General features: G+C 40.3%; 1 protein-coding gene across 7 annotated transcripts in view; it reads left to right on the top strand.

The window, feature by feature from the left end:
* NBEA (neurobeachin) overlaps positions 1 to 16,293 on the top strand; it is a 637,956-nt gene that overhangs the window by 256,157 nt on the left and 365,506 nt on the right. For 6 of the 7 annotated variants that reach the window (XM_037800589.1, XM_037800586.1, XM_037800590.1 and 3 more), the window contains exons 31-33: positions 600 to 754; positions 2,941 to 3,067; positions 14,380 to 14,507. In XM_037800589.1, the coding sequence (XP_037656517.1) occupies positions 600 to 754; positions 2,941 to 3,067; positions 14,380 to 14,507 (410 nt within the window). The remainder of the gene's footprint in view (positions 1 to 599; positions 755 to 2,940; positions 3,068 to 14,379; positions 14,508 to 16,293) is intronic. The other variant, XM_037800588.1, reaches the window with a different exon arrangement.

The following is a 16,293-nucleotide window of genomic DNA, read 5'->3' as shown; positions in this document are numbered from 1 at the left end:
CTTTGATCACTCAAAAAATATTTTAAGTATGTTTAAAACTGAGAATACTAAGTATTGTAAATTTAGATTTTGACAGTGAAGACCAAGTCACTGAAATATTAGCAATATTAACAAATGGTTTATTTGGAGGAAAAAAATTAACATTGTTATTAAGGAAGTTTAAGCCATAGACTTATTTAAGAAAGAGCATTGACAGTTTTCTTTAAGAAGAGATTTTTTCCTGGGAAAATTATAAAATACGGGTGTATCACAAAGACCTCCTAGTTTAGGTTGAATGTTTTGTACTGTCGTTCAACCAATTTTAAAGCAATACATTTGTACTTGAAAGATTTCATACATCTATTTCCTAGATAGGAGAATTCAATTATGGTTGAGTAATGCCTGGAAGGTATTTGTTAAATGAAGTTTGTAGTTCTGTAAACTTTGAGGTGAATGATGTTTCACTGCAAGGAAATATAAGTATTTTTTTTATTGTGGGGAAATAGTTTATTTATTTTAACTTAACATAATTTCAAGTTCAGAGTTTTATTATGAAATTCATTAAAATACTCTTAAGAAGCCTGGGTGAAAGTGAAGGTTCTCCCCGTCTCTCTCTGCAGGAGCGTGGTGGTGCCCGTGAAGAAGGCGCCGCCGGGCAGTCTGGCAGTGACCACGGTCGGCGCCCCTGCGGCGGGGAGCGCACCGCCGGCCGGCAGCACCGCCAACATCTTCGCTGCCACCGGAGCAACCCCAAAAAGTATGATTAATACAACAGGTATTGTCCTTATCTATTCTTGTGATACCTCATCTTTTTCTTTCTGTTTTCTATATCTTCATCTTTCTGCTTATTTGAACTTAAAAAATTTAAAGACCCTGATCATTGAAGATTGTCTTAATCTTTAGGAGAGTTATAGTTTATGTTACTACTTTTCAGAATTTTTCTGTAGTTTGAGGACACATTTTTTAGTGGCCATTTTAGAGGTCACCATTGGTTTTGTTTTGAAGCTTCTCAGATCACAGGGAAATTTTCTTTCAGAGTGAAACTCGAATAATGAAAGATGTTTTGGGGATCAAAGGCAAAAGATAATTTGAACAGTGAAGTTTGATAAGTAGAAATTAGTAAGTCGTATCATAAGAGGCAAAGTTTACTAGAAATGCCGGTGATGGGCAGTGCATCGAATGACACTGCCTGGTGAGCCCTCAGGTGTCGTCTTTGCTGATTCCCCAAGGCTTCCCTGGGAGCCCCAGCTGGACGCCAGGGCCTCGGTGGATAAAATGCATGTGAATAAGAACCATCGTGCGACTTGAAGTAATTTATGTTTTTAGATTGCAGTTGTATGTGATTCATTGTCCAACTTTTCCTAATCATGCTAGGAAGAGAAATTCCAAATCACTACAATTTTAAAAGCCTGCCTGTAATAACTTTTTTTTTGTAAATTTCCAGAAAAGCTCCTGTTGATTATTAGCTCAATAAATCCTCACCCAGTCTTTGTGATTCCATTTTAGGTACTTATACTCCGCAGGAAACTCCCTGACTCTCTAGCCTCCTCTTCTCCGAGCTGTAGCGCCCTGAGCCCTCCGTGCTCACCATTGCCCAGACCCGCCCACTTGCACTCATCTGCACTCTCCTCGGTGCTCTCTGCACCTTCTTGCGTATCACACCCCCTGAGTCTGACTTACCATGAGCAACACATTTTGGGGGTTGTAGTAAGTAGAGTGTACTCTGTCGAGCGTATTTATATTAGCAGATAAACATCAGTAATGACGTTGTTAAAGAAGATACCATCTTTGGTTTATCTGTAGTATAAATAAATATTTGTATCTGGCTTGTTTGAAGATGTTATATAAGTCTTTCTTCCCAAGTTACGCTCTTACTCTTTATGCACATTCTGCTTTTTTGTAAGAGGAAAAAAGTGTTTCCCTCTTTTACCAAGATATTTATTCAAGAAGTGTTATGATTCTTACTACATGCCAATGTAGTGGGAAAACACCACTCTACATTTGGTGTTTATTGAATCTTTATTAAGAGATAAGTAATTGAAAAACTATATCACCCCTTTTTATCTTTGTATACGACAAGTCATAATATTTTCATTTAGTATCTATTTTAAGAATTAATAATAGATATAGGAAGCAGTGGTAGTGACAGATTTAGTAATAGTATAATGAAACGTAAAATGTGCTTAATAAACATCCTCCTTAGAAATATATATATGTATATAAAGTTAGGGACCAAATGTTGTCTGGTTCGGATGGTTGGCACATAGATGCTTTAGAAATGTTGCTGTAGAAATCCCATTAAGTAATTCAGTTCAGTGTGATGGGAAACAGTGTAAGATATGATAATATTTAGGAACACTAGATGTCCCTCAACTCCACAGCTATTGAATATACTTACACTGTATAGAATGTATTCTGCATTACAGAAAAAGCTACTATAATATGGCATCTTCATATCATCGAGGAAAACGCACTATTTTCCAGTCAGGTACAATTAGACTCATTATAGCCCCTCCCTTAAGCATTCACTTTATCAAAATACGCATTTGCTGCCACAGTGTCACAAAGTTAGGCTCAGACAATTCGTTGTAAGTTATATCTTCAATGACAGAAAACTAAAATTTTACAACATAGCAATAAAAAGAGATAAATTTTGCATTATTTTTGTCAGTCTCATTTTATCTAAACTTATTTTCGTTTGTTGATGTCTTTCATTTATTTCCCATTTGTAATCTGTACTTTTGTTAGATTTACGTAAGTAATCAACTGGATTTTAATGCAGCAGCTGTTATGTATAGTAGAAAAGAGTTGTTAGTGTAGTAATGGCCAAATGATTTTTGTGAAATTCTGGTTTGAAGTTTAGATGAGTAATTCTTTAAAAATCAGAAAGCAGTGATGCAGTTAAAGTTAATTTGTTAAATAAGCTTATGTCTAAGGCTAAAGTGACTGCTTTGGAAACAGGTGCCGTGGACTCCGGGTCCTCGTCCTCGTCATCCTCCTCGAGCTTCGTGAACGGCGCCACCAGCAAAAACCTCCCCGCTGTGCAGACGGTGGCCCCGATGCCGGAGGACTCCGCTGAAAACATGAGGTACACGTAGCTGCCCTCCTCCTGGTTTTATCCACCCCCTTTTCACCTAGCAAAGAGGTACTCGGAATACACTGATATAGTTAAGGATTTTTGAGAATGTATGTTATGTTTGTGGTTTTATAATTACATTGTTTTGCTGTTTTTTCTTTTTAGCTGGTTATTCTTATTTTAAAATCATCTAGTGCTAATATTTCAAAGTTAAAACTGAGAGATCCTCTTGTGAATTTGTAATCCATATTACTGGTTCCCATGAAGGTTAAAAACATGCTCACATACGAACATGGTAGAACTTGGCATCTTTGGGGTGGTAGTGAAAGGTGTAAAATGTAACTTTTGAAATTAGTCTTCACTGCAATGTACTTTTTAACATAGTTAATTGGAACTCCAATAACTAAACACTGCCTTACCTACCATGACTTCTAGATAACAGTGATTGGTAGTAGCATGCCGGTGAGCATTCCCGGAAGGGCTGGCCCCCCTTTTGGAGTTAAATTGCACACACACACACAAACGCACCTTTTTAATTTCATGTATGATGCGGCTATAGAAAAGGATGCAAATTGTGATGTGAAGCTGAGAGAAAGAATGGAGACGTTTGTGTTCAGCACCCACGTCAAGAAATGGAATGTTATGGGGACCCCACTCTACTCCCAGGCACTAGCCTGCTCCTCTGCAGATTCACGCTCTTGGCTTTTAATACTAGATTAGCGTTGTCCTTTTAAATTTTGTATAAATGGAATTGTACAATATATTCTTTTGTTTCTGGAATTTTGGGTCAACGTGAGGCTCATGAGATCCATCTATATTGTGCATAACAGTAGTTTATTCAGTTTTATTCCAATTTGCACGATTTTTTTACTACATTCTACTGATGATGTGCACATGGAAATTTCTACTTTTTGGCTATTTCAAATCATGCTGCTCTGAACCACCTTCTTCATTACTCTAGGGTACACTGCACATATGTGTACATGTCTGTTGGGTAAATTACTCGGTGTGGAATTGATGATTGGTAGGGTTTGTGCATGCTCAGTTTTAGGAGAGAATGCCAAATGGGTTTCCCAAGTGGTTCCACGAGTTTATTTATCCACCAGCAAAATATGAGGGCTTCAGTTGCCCATGGCTTGGCCAGCGCTTAGTACTGTCAGTGTCTTGCATTTTAGCCATTCTTCAGGAAGTGTAGTGTTATTTTTTTCTCAATTTATATATTTTTTATTGAGATTGTTCACATACCATATAATTATCCAAAGATCCCAAGTGTACAATCAATTGCCCACAGTAGCATCATACAGCTATGCATCCATCACCACAGTTATTTCTTTTTTTCAATTTTTAGAACATTTTCGTTACTCCACAAAAGAAATAAAGACAAAAAAAGGAAACTCAAATCCTCCCGTACCTCTAACCACTCCCTCTCCATTATTGATTCATAGTTTTGGTATAGTACATTTGTTACTATTGATGAAAGAATGTTAAACTACTACTAACTGTAGTATATAGTTTGCAATAGGTATGCAGTTTTTTTTCTATATGCCCCCCTATTATTAACTTCTAGTTATAATGTCATACATTTGCTCTAGTTCATGAGAGAGATTTCTGTTATTTGTATAGTTAATCATAGACGTTGTCCACCACAAGGTTCACTGTTTTATACATTCCCATCTTTTAACCTCCAACTTTCCTTCTGGTGACATACGTGACTCTGAGCTTACCCTTTCTACCACTTTCACATACCATTCAGCACTGTTAGTTATTCTCACAATGTGCTACCATCACCTCTGTCCATTTCCAAACATTTAACTTCACCCTAGTTGAACATTCTGCTCATACTAAGCAACCACTCCCCAGTCTTTAGCCTTGTTCTATATCCTGGTAACTTATTTTTCGTGTCTATGAGTTTACGTATTATAATTAGTTCATATTGGTGAGACCTTGCAATATTTGTCCTTATGTATCTGTCTTATTTCACTCAATACAGTGCCCTCAAGATTTCTTCATCAACCCATTTTTTTTAGGACGGTTTTGTTCACACACCATACATTCCATCTTACGTAAACAATTGTTGGTTCCCTGTATAGTCACGTATTTATGCATTCAGCACCATCACCACTATCTATATATGGACATCTCCATTTCTTCCACAAAGAAGGAGGAAGAGTCAAAGAAGGTAGAGAAAAAGAAAAAGAGAGGGGAGGAAAAAAAAAAAGTGACAGCTAGACAGCAACAAAAGGAAAGATAGCAGTAAACTAAAGTAGAATAAAGAGTCAGACAACATCACCAATGCCAGGAGTCCCATACCCTTCCCCTCTATCCCTGTCCACCATATGCATTTAGCTTTGGTATATTGCCTTTGTTATATTAAAGGAGGCATAATACAATGTTTCTGTTAATTATAGTCTCTACTTTGCATCGATTGTATTTTCCCCCCAATCCCACCCTATTTTTAACACCTTGCAAGGTTGATATTCATTTGTTGTACCTCATGTAAAAACATATTTGTACCTTTTATTACAATCGTTGAGCACTCTAGGTTTCCCTGAATTATACAGTCCCAGTCTTTATCCTTTGTCTTTTGTTCTGGTATTCCACATGGTCCTAACCTTCCTCTTTCAACCATACTCATAGTCATCTTTGTTCAGTGTGCTTACATTGCTGTGCTACTATCTCCCAAAATTGTTCTCCAAACCTCTTACTCCTGTCTTTTCCTTTCTGTATGCAGTGCTTCCTTTAGTGTTTCCTGTAGAGCAGGTGTCTTGTTCACAAACTCTGTCATTGTCTGCTTGTCAGAGAATATTTTAAGCTCTCCCTCATATTTGAAGGATAGTTTTGCCGGATATAGGATTCTTGGTTGGTGGTTTTTCTCTTTCAGTATCTTAAATATATCACCCCACTTCCTTCTTGCCTCCATGGTTTCTTTTGAGAAATTCACACATAGTTTATCAAGCTTCCTTTGTGTGTGATTAATCGCTTTTCTCTTGCTGCTTTCAGGATTCTCTCTGTCTTTGACATTTGACAGTCCGAATATTAAGTGTCTTGGCATAGGCCTATTCAGATCTATTCTCTTTGGGGTATGCTTCGTTTCTTGGATCCATAATTTTATGTCTTTCATAAGACATGAAATTTTCATTGATTATTTCCTCTATTATTGCTTCTGCCTCTTTTCCCTTCTCTTCTCCTTCTGGGACACCTATGACACGTACATTCCTGCATTTCGTTTTGTCCTTAAGCTCCTGGAGACGTTGCTCATATTTTTTCCATTCTTTTCTCTATCTGTTCTTTTGTGTGTAGGCTTTCAGGTATCTTGTTCTCCAGTTCCTGAGTGTTTTCTTCTGCATTTTGAGATCTGCTGTTGTATGTTTCCATTGTGTCTTTCATCTCTTGTGTTGTGCCTTTCATTTCCATAGATTCTGCCAGTTGTTTTTGCGAACTTTTGATTTCTACCTTATGTACCCCCAGCGTTTTCGTTATATGCTTCATCTCTTTTGCCATATCTCCCCTAAACTATTTTTTATTTGATTTAGCATTGGTTGTTTCAATTCCTTTATCTCAGTTGAAGTGGACGTTTGTTCCTTTGACTGGGCCATAAGTTCGTTTTTCTTAGTGTAGGTTGTAGTTTTCTGTTGTCTAGGCATCTGGTTTCCTTGGTTACCCTGATCAGGTTTTCCCAGCCCAGAACGGGCTCAGGTTTCAGAAAGAAGAACTATTCATTATCCGGTTTCCCTGAGGGTGTCTTAGAAGATTGGTACACCCTGTGAGGCCTCAGGTCAGCAGGTGGCACCTGTCAGCCGCTAACTCCAGACTGGTGTAAGGAGGTGTGGCCTGTGGCTGTTTCCCCCCAGGCTCTGGGGTCTGTTTCTGAATGGAAGGCAGGTAGTAGAGCTGGGCACCACCTCTTTCCTGTTAGGGAAGATACACCCCCTGGGGAGATATCATTTGCATTTGAGTAGTCTCTCTGACTCTGCTGTCTCTGCCCTTGTCTGGGTCTGAGCACGGGGAATTGAAGATGGCTGAGGCTTTCTCCACTGAGCGGAAAAAGGGACAGAAAGCCCCCTTCAGGGCCGGTCTGCAGCCACCGTCAGTTTCACCCCTCGGCCAGAGATAGCACCCGGTCCTCTGGGCTCCCCCTGCCTCCCAGAGAAGTCCTCTGGCTCTCCAAGGTCAGTCATCACCCAAAGCCTCTGTCTGCTTGTTGGGGATTCGTAGCTGGTTGCAAGCAGTCCACGCTTGTTGATCAAAACCCCAGTTGGAGCTCAGCTGAGTTGTATTCATTTGCTCGGAGAGAGCTGCTCTTTAGCATGCAAGGCTTTGCAGTTTGGGCCATGGTGGGAGGGGGCTCTCGGCTTGGAGCCACAGTTTTTACTTACAGATTTTATGCTGTGATCTTGGGCATTCCTCCCAATTTAGGTTGGTGTATGATGAGTGGACGGTCACGTTTGTCCGCCTGCAGTTATTCTGGATTATTTACTAGTTGTTTCTGGTTTTTTTTAGTTGTTCCAGGGGGACTGCTTAGCTTCCACTCTTCTCTATGCCACCATCTTCTTCTGTCGCCTTGTACAGTGTTATTTTAATTTGCATTTTTCTGATTACGGTTGAGCATCTTTTTATATATTTTTGTTTTGTGCTTCTGTTGATTTGCTTGTTGAAGTCTCTTGCTCATAATTAAAATGGGGTTGTTTGTCTTTTTCTTATTAATTTGTAAAAGTCTCTCATATGTTTCAAAAATGAACCCTTTTATATTCATATGTTGGGCATCTATCTTCTCCCATGCTGTGGCTTGTCTAATCCGTAATTATGTGGTATGTTTTGATCAGCAGAACTTGTCAATGTTAATGAAATTCAAATTATCGAGTTTTTATGTTTTTCTTGACTTTTGTGTTTTGTTGAAGAAATCTTTGCCTACATTTTCTCTACCTTATCTTCTGGCTGCTTTAGTTTTTTGATTTTTATATTGAGATGTGTAATCCAGCTGGTGTTGATTTTGTGAAGGTAATGTGGTGGTCGTGTGTGTATTAAGATACGCCCGCTCCGTGTATTTGCAGCACTGCCCTTTCTCCCAGGCTCTGCCACTTTTGTCGTAGAGCAAGTGTATGTGCGTGTGTACTATGTGCCTCTCCTTGTGCTTCCTGCCATGGTTACCATTAGGGTTAATAAGGATCAGTATCTGTCTTTTCACCTTGTTCTTTTTAAAACTTCACGAGTGTCTTGGCTAGTCTTATGCTTCACATTTCCATTTAAATTTTAAAATCAATTTGTTAATATTCATTTAAAAAAGAACTTGCTGGGGTTTTGACAAAGAATACACTGAATCTGTAAATCTCTTTCAGTTGGAATCATGTTGATTCTCTCACAATATTGTGACTTTCATCTATGAACACCAAATTTTCCCTTCATTTTTTGTTTTTTTCTTAAATTTTTCCCAATATTGATTTTTAGTTTTCTGTGTAAAAGATGCCAGGTTCTACCATGTTCCTATGTGAGCATGTTTTTAATCTTGATGGGAGTCAGTAATATGGATTACAAATTCACAGAAGATCTCTCAGTTTCAACTCTGAAATGTTAGCACTTACTGATATTTTATAATTGCATTGTTTTGCTGGGGTTTTTTTGGCTAGTTATTCTTTATTTAAAAATCATATCAACTTTGAGTCCACTTATATATATTGTCTAAGTTCAATAAAATGCACTCATGTGAGTGTACATTTTAATGAGTTTTCACCAGTTTATATACCCATATCACCATCATCACAATCAAGATAAAGAATATATCTGTCACCCCAGAAACTTCTCCATTTGTAATTCACTCCTTGCTTAGCCCCAAGCACACATTTCCATGCTTTTGGACACTGTAAATTAGAATTGTCTTCTCTGTGATTTCATGTAGCAGAATCATACAGTAGGTACTTATTTGTGTATGTCGTCTTTTACTCAACCTAAGGATTTTTAGATTCAACCATATTTTTCTGTTTATGGGTAATGCATTCCCTTTTATTGCTGGGTTTCATTCCATTTTATGGCTGTCTAACTATTTGTCTGATTACCTGTTGATGGATACCTGAGGTTTTTTTGTTGTTGTTGTTGTTGTTTCCCCCAGTTTGGGGCTATTATAAAGTTTCTGTGGACATTGGAGTACAAGTCTTGGTATGGATGTGTGTTTTCATTTCTTTTGGGTAAAATGCCCACTAGTAAGATGCTAGGTTGGACAGGAAGTGTATGCTTAACTTTGTGAAATCTTGCTGAACTGTTTTCCAAATGGTTGTATCATTTTACATGCGTCAGGAATGTGTGTGAGTTCCATTTGTTCTACCTCCTCTTCAACACTTGATATTGTCAGTGTTTTTATTTTAAGAGTTGACAGTGGCCATGTAATCATATCTCCATGTAATCCTGTCTTATTTTGGTTTTAATTTCCATTTTTCTGATGATTAATGATGATGAGCATTTTTTTCGTGTGCTTATGGGTCATTTGTGTATCTTCTTTTTGTAAAATGACTATTGAAATATTTTTCTACTTTTAATTGAGGTGTAAGAGTTATTTTTCTGATTCAGATTTAAGAGTTCTCTATATATTTTGTATATTTATCCTTTGTCAGAAATATACATTCCAAAATTTTGTTTTGTTTCATTCAGTCGCTTTTATTTTCACTTTCCTAACAGTCTTAAGATTAGAAAGTTCTAATTTTGCCAAGGTCCATTTCTCAATATTTTTCCTGTCGTGATTTGTACCTTTTATGTCCTAAGAAATATTGGCTTGCCTCAGTATCCTGAAGCTGTTCTCCTGTATTTTCTTCCAGAAGTTTTATAGTTGTAGCTTTTATGCTGAGGTCCATGATCCATTCTGACAATTGTGTTTATGGTGCAGCAAAGATTGGGGTTTATTTTTATCCGTCTATCGATGTTTTAGTGCTGCTTATTTAAAAAATGGTCCTTTGCCCGTTGAATTACCTTGGCACATTGGTTTAAAATCAGTTTCCCACCCATGTATGGGTTTATCTGGCTTCCATGCTGTCTGTGAGCGCTAGGGCTATCTTTATGCCAGCATGCCCCTGTTTTAGTTACTGCAGCTTTCGTGTAAGTCTTGAATTCAGACAGTGTGATTTCTGTAACTGTTCATTTTTTAAAACTACTTTGACTTTTCTAGGTCATTTATATTTTTATATAAATTTTGGAATTGGCTTTTCAATTTCTATTTTAAAAATTCTGAAATTTTAATTACAATTGGTTTGAATTTTTAATTGAATTTGGGGAGAAATGACAGCTTAAGAATATTGAGACTTACAAATTATATACATAGTGTATCATTTCATTCACTGAGTTCTTTAGTTTATCTCAGCCACCTATCATAGTTTTCATTATAGAGGTCTTGTTCATATTTTTAAAAATCCTAAGTATTTCATGTTTTTGATGATATTGTAAACTAAATTTCTTAATTTAAATTTCCAATTGTGTTAGAAGCCAGATTAAATAAGAATACATACTGTATTATTCTATTTAATAAAAAATTATAGGAAATACAAGCTAATTTATCATGATTGAAAGCAAATCAGTGATTACCTGCAGTTTAGTGTGTGCTGATTATACCTCAGTACAGCTAAGAAAATTCCAGTTGTGTACTGGTAGTGTGTAGAATGACAGTTGATTCTGGTATATTGACTTTCTATCCTACAACCTAATTGACTCACTTAATTCTAAGCTCACTTAATAGTTATAGTACTTTCTGTCATTTCTTTATTACTTTCTATGTAGAAGATAAGGTAATTTGTTGGATAAATATTATTTATCTTTAAATATTAGAGAAAATTCACCAGTAGAGCCATCTCTGCCTGATATTTTCTTTCTGGGAAAGCAGTAAATTACAAATTCAGTTTGTCTAACAGAATAGTGAGTATTCAGAGATTATTTATTTATTTAATGTTATTTTGCTTATTTCTGTCTTTAAGTTATTTGACCATCTTATCAAACTTATGTCATTAAGTTTTCCATAATATTTCCTTATTATTTAAAAATATTTTTAGGATCACTAACAATGTTCCCTTTTTCATTCCTGATTTTGTTAATTTGTATCTTTTCTCATTTTATAATTAGCAGAATAGTTATTGTTTTTCAGTATTCCAGTTTTTTTCCCCCCAAAAAACCCCACTAGTTATTGGATTCATTAATTCTCTTTCCATTTTTATTCCTGTTTTCCTATTACATTGAATTCTGCTCTTATGATTTCTTCTAGTTACTTTCAGTTTACTTTCTTTTCTGTTTCTGAGTTCTTAGAGTGGAAACATCCGGGGTCCACAAACTAGTTCGTGAGCCAAATCGGCCACTATTTTGTCAATACGGTTGTGTTGGAATGAGGCCTGCCCGTTTGTTTATGTATGCTCTGTGGCTGGGCCACGCGGGCCTGCTGTTTTGAAAACAGTTTTATTGGCATTAGAACACCCGTTTGTTTATGTAGGTCATTGGCTGTTTTCCTTGTCACACTGTCAGCCTTGAGTGGTTCCAACAGAACTTGCCAGTACATGTCTTGGAAAGCCTGAAATATTTACACTGTGGCTCTTTACTTTTTTTCTAATTTGGCAAATAAAAGCTATAAGTCTTCCTCTAAGCTGCTTTACATGTATTATACACATTTAGTTATGATGTTTAAATTTTCAGTTAATTTGAACATTTTTCTGATTTTCCCCATGCGTTCCTCCTCGGGTTATTCATAGGCCTGCCTGAGATGGACCTTTCCCACCCAGCCTCAGGCCTGTGAGGCCATCCGCGTCTGCCTTTTTCTTGCTTAGTAGTAGTCCGGGGTTTGATGGGGACCAGCCGTGTAACCATTCACCCCATTGAGGATACTGAGCTTGTTTCTAATTTTTGGCTCTTAGGAATAAAGCTGTAATGAACGTTTGTTTTTGTGTGAACATGAGTTTTCTTTTCTCTGGGATAAGTGCCCAAGAGTGAGATTATTGGGCTCTGTGGGAAGTGCCTGTTCAGTTTTACAAGAAACTGCCCAGCTGTCTTCCGGAGCAGCCACCCTGTTCATTCCCACCGGCAGTCTAGCCGGGCTCCGCTTCTCCTTCGGCCAGCATTTGGGGTTACCATTGTTTTTTTAATTTTAGCCCTCCTGAGAGGTGTATGGTGATAACTCACTCTGGTCTTAATTTTGTATTTTCCTAGTGGATAATAATGTTGAGCATCTTTCATGTGCTTATTTGTTGTCAGAATGTCCTCTTTTAGTGAAATGTCTGCTTATGTCTTTTGTCCATTTTGTAATTAGATCATGTATTAACTTTTGAGTTTTGAGAGTTCTTTATATACGTTCTAGGCACAAGTAACTTTTCCAGGAATGTGGTTTGCAGGTGTTTTCTCCCAGAGAGCAGCCTGTCCTTTCCTCTTACTGAGTGGGGTCTACTGCAGAGTAAACGTGTGACTGTGTTGTGGGCCGAATCGACCTCTTTTCCTAGCACGGGTCACTTGCTGCCAGGTCTGGGAGCATCTTAGTCACCACGATTTCCTCCTCTGTTTTCTTTCAGAAGTTCTGTAGTTTTCCAGGTAGTTTTACTCTTTAAGTCTGTGAGCCATTTTGGGCTAATTTTTCTTTTAGGTCAAGACCCACTCTTTTTCCCCCATGGTTGTCCAGCTCCCCCAGCACCATTTGTTGAGCAGTCTGTCCTCCCTCAGGCTTGTTTTTAGCCCCTTTGAAGGCAGGTCAGAAGGCTGTATCCTTGGTGTGGACCTGCTGGGGTTTCTCCCAAATGCTGCTGTGTTCCCCAAGGTCCTCCTGGCGGTGGGAGCCCTGTGGGCTGCGGCTCCTCCCCCGGGTCCTTGCTCAGAAGCCGCTCTCGTTGGGCTGGGGTGCATGCCCATCTTCGCAGTGTCCTCTTCCTCTCTCTCAGGCTTGGCTCAGGAGGCTGCTGGGCCCTGCGTCCCCATGTGGGGACACATTTCATCTGAAAATGGCTCTTTCCTGTACTTTGTCCAGTATTCCAGTTGGGACAGAAGTTAATTCTAGACCATCTTACTCCTCAAGGCTAAAACTGGCACTTGATTTGGTTTATGATGTTGCAACTGGTTTCTTCTATAAATTTCATTTTTAATTGTATACAGTAATGAAGTTCTAACTCTACAGAGGATTCAGCTCTTGCTGTTTACACATTGGGAGAGAAAGACACCCTCGATGATTTGCTACTCTATTTAATCACTTAAAACAGAACTTAGTTTTGCATATCTGTAGTATTTTGCAAATTATTCTATGATTAATTCTATTCTATAGTTCCAAGTTTGTCCTCTTATGTAACAAAGGTTGCCTAGGAGCAGTGGCCAAACTCCCACCATTCTGAAGCACTGCTTTGTTCCTTACCGTACATGTCTCCTGCACAGAAGGATGTACACCCTCCTGACACTATCTTACTGCCTTTAGTTTGCTTTCTATTATATTGTAGTCATATTCTGTAGGAGTAAATAGGGAGAGTGTTTTGTTCACAATGGCAGCGAGAAGAGCTCACCTGAGCGTGTGCGGTGTGCAGGTGTTTTATAAGCCCCTGTCTGTCCCCGCCAGGCCAGCCCTCACCTGGCTTCATTGTGCAGGTGTGGGAGTCCAGGCAGCCCGTGGCCACGGGATGACACGTGAGAAAGCTGGGCTCCAGCCCTGAGCGCTCACTCTGAGAGACGCCTGCTAACAGATAATTCATGTGCCTGAGCAGAAATATTTTCTTCACACATTTTTTTCTTTTGCATGTAACTATTCAAGGTGTTTTCAAGAACATCAGACAGTGCTTATGTAAGTTTAAATTCAAGGATTTAAGGAATAATAATGCAGGGACTGGTAAATAAAAGTAAATGCATTCATGAAATGGAAAATGCCTGCTTTGGCCTGGCAGCTTAGCTCCAGCTCAGCCCTGGCACTGAATTCCATTTATTCCATAAATGTCAGAGAGTACCTCAAGAGCACAGGTTAATTCTTCGTGTCTGCCACAGTGACCCATGTTGGAAGTGTTCAAAACAGTTTTCGTGGGGAGGGGGGTGTGTGGTTGCAAGGACACGCAAAGAAGGGATGTCACAGTCCTCTTCCCGAAGGTCCCGGAGAAGAACAGAGCTGTGGTCCTTGCAGCTGTAGAACCACAATTCCTGTGCAGAGTGGAAACGTTCTCTCTTAGCTATGTTATTTTGAGTAGCCTTAAAACTGCATGTTAAACTGTACGAGGTGTCCCTTCTCCTGGAAGCTTGTTATTCCTTGGGCTAGAGTGGGACTTCAGTGACTAAGATTTGGATTTAGAAGAAAAATTTGACATTTTGTAATTAATCATATTTCTATGTCTTTGTCTTAATTTCAACAGCATCACTGCAAAACTTGAAAGAGCCTTAGAAAAAGTTGCTCCTCTTCTTCGTGAAATTTTTGTAGACTTTGCCCCGTTCCTGTCCCGTACACTACTTGGCAGTCATGGACAAGAGCTGTTGATAGAAGGTATGATTTTTCTCTCTATTCTAATTATTTCAGTTTCCTAGAATGTATCTGTTAATTGTGGCCTAGCCTATACTTCTGGAGGAATATGTGTTGCCAAAAGAACGTAAAGACAGTGTTTCCACAAATTCTAAGGAGATACTCAGTCTATGCTCTCCCTCTCCCTCTTCATTTTCAAAAATGACGTCGTGTTTGCGCGGTCTGGGCCAGTAGCTGGATGAAGGCCTGTGGGCGTGTTGGGGGGGGTCTGGCCCCTGAGATCCCCGTCCATTAGGGCCACTGTGCTGGGCCTCTCGCTAGGACGGTTGGTTTGTTACGCAGCATTCTCTAAAATGTCCTTCCACCTCTGAGAACCATGCTTCTTTAAGTGCCTTTCCTTACTCGTGCAAAATTTGTAATGTGTGACTCCTTAAATGAGAAGACATTAGAAATGTAGAAAGATCTTAGCTGTGAATTGATGAAGCTGCCTTCCTTTCAGCCACCACTTAAATGGGGTGAGCAGGGGAACGAGGTAAATTAACTGTACTGAAATCCTAATTTATACACCTGTTTGGAGAGAGTGGCTTTGCGGCATGGTTATTTGAAGCCTAACTTCTGTCTTTCAGAGGTTGTGTTTTGAGTATTCTTGAGCTTCCCCAGGGGTAGTCCCTGTCAAGAAGGTCTGTGAGGGCCGCTCCCGCAGCCCTGGACGCGCCGTGCTGTTGGCGTTCTGTGTACCGGGGAGCGCGGACACCTCGGTGCGTCCCCTCCAGGGCTTCTCCTGCTCTCCGTCTGTCAGCAGAGGCGGGAGTGGTTTGGCTCCCCCGTCCGCTCCCTCCTGGCTCTGTGACCCTGCTGAGGTGCCTCCTTTCTGTCGTCGTCTCCTCGTCTGTACAGTGGGTTCTTGTGAGGACTGCGCTGTGCAGTGGGTAGGCAGCTCTTAGAACGGTGGCACACGGTAGCCTGCTCATTTTGTAAAAGATGCTGAGTTGCCGCCGTGTGCCAAGTGCTCTTTAGGCCCTTGGGGCCTGTAAGTAAACGGGACAGAAATCCCTGCCTTTGTGGGGCTTTTATGCCAGCAGGGAGAGGAAGAAAGGGAGCAGTGCAATCCATCAGTAAAATGATAAACAGCCCGGGGGACTGAGGTTTCAGGTGACGGTTGGGTTGCAGTTTTAAACCGGATGCTCAGGGTGGGCCTCAGGGTGACAGTGACACTCCAGCCACGTCGCAGAGGAGGCGACCACGTGGTCAGCGGGGAGGGGTTCTTGGCGTGGGGCCGCAGCTGCCGTCGGCGCCCTGGGGGAGTGGGGGCGGTGCCACGGGGGGCTGGGGCGGGGGGGCTCCCCAGGGCCTGGTGAGGGCCCCGGCTCTGACCAGATGTGTCGCGCGGAGGAGCTGTCGTGCGGTCCTGGAGGAGAGGCCCTCACTTGTTCCTGCCCACCCCAAGAAAGCAAAGGAGGAAGCCCGTTCCCAGCAGGGCCTCTGGGCAATCCCAGTCACTTCAGGCAGCCCAAAGAACCTACAACGTTTGCCTTGGGGACTTGAGACCCACTCCTTGGCCCCGGGCTGTGTCTTGAGCTTAAGCAGCCTGCTCTGGGTGCCCGCAGGTGATGGCACAAGGCTGTGTATGCACTGACTCCATCAGAAAAGGAAAAAGGAAGTTTTTTTTTTTTCTGCTTGAGTGAAAAGACATGGTCATTACCCCGAGGGTAATGGGAAGGCAGAAATCAAAGCCAGTGACTAAAACACACCCCGATGCATGCTGCAGTGACCACGCGTGCGGGTGCGGTGGAGAATGAGACCACGCGCT

Source organism: Choloepus didactylus, chromosome 12, assembly GCF_015220235.1.
Source record: "Choloepus didactylus isolate mChoDid1 chromosome 12, mChoDid1.pri, whole genome shotgun sequence".
NCBI classification, from domain to species: Eukaryota; Metazoa; Chordata; class Mammalia; order Pilosa; family Megalonychidae; genus Choloepus; species Choloepus didactylus.
The sequence above is the reverse complement of the archived record's forward strand: the minus strand, read 5'-3'. Positions and strand labels throughout refer to the sequence as shown.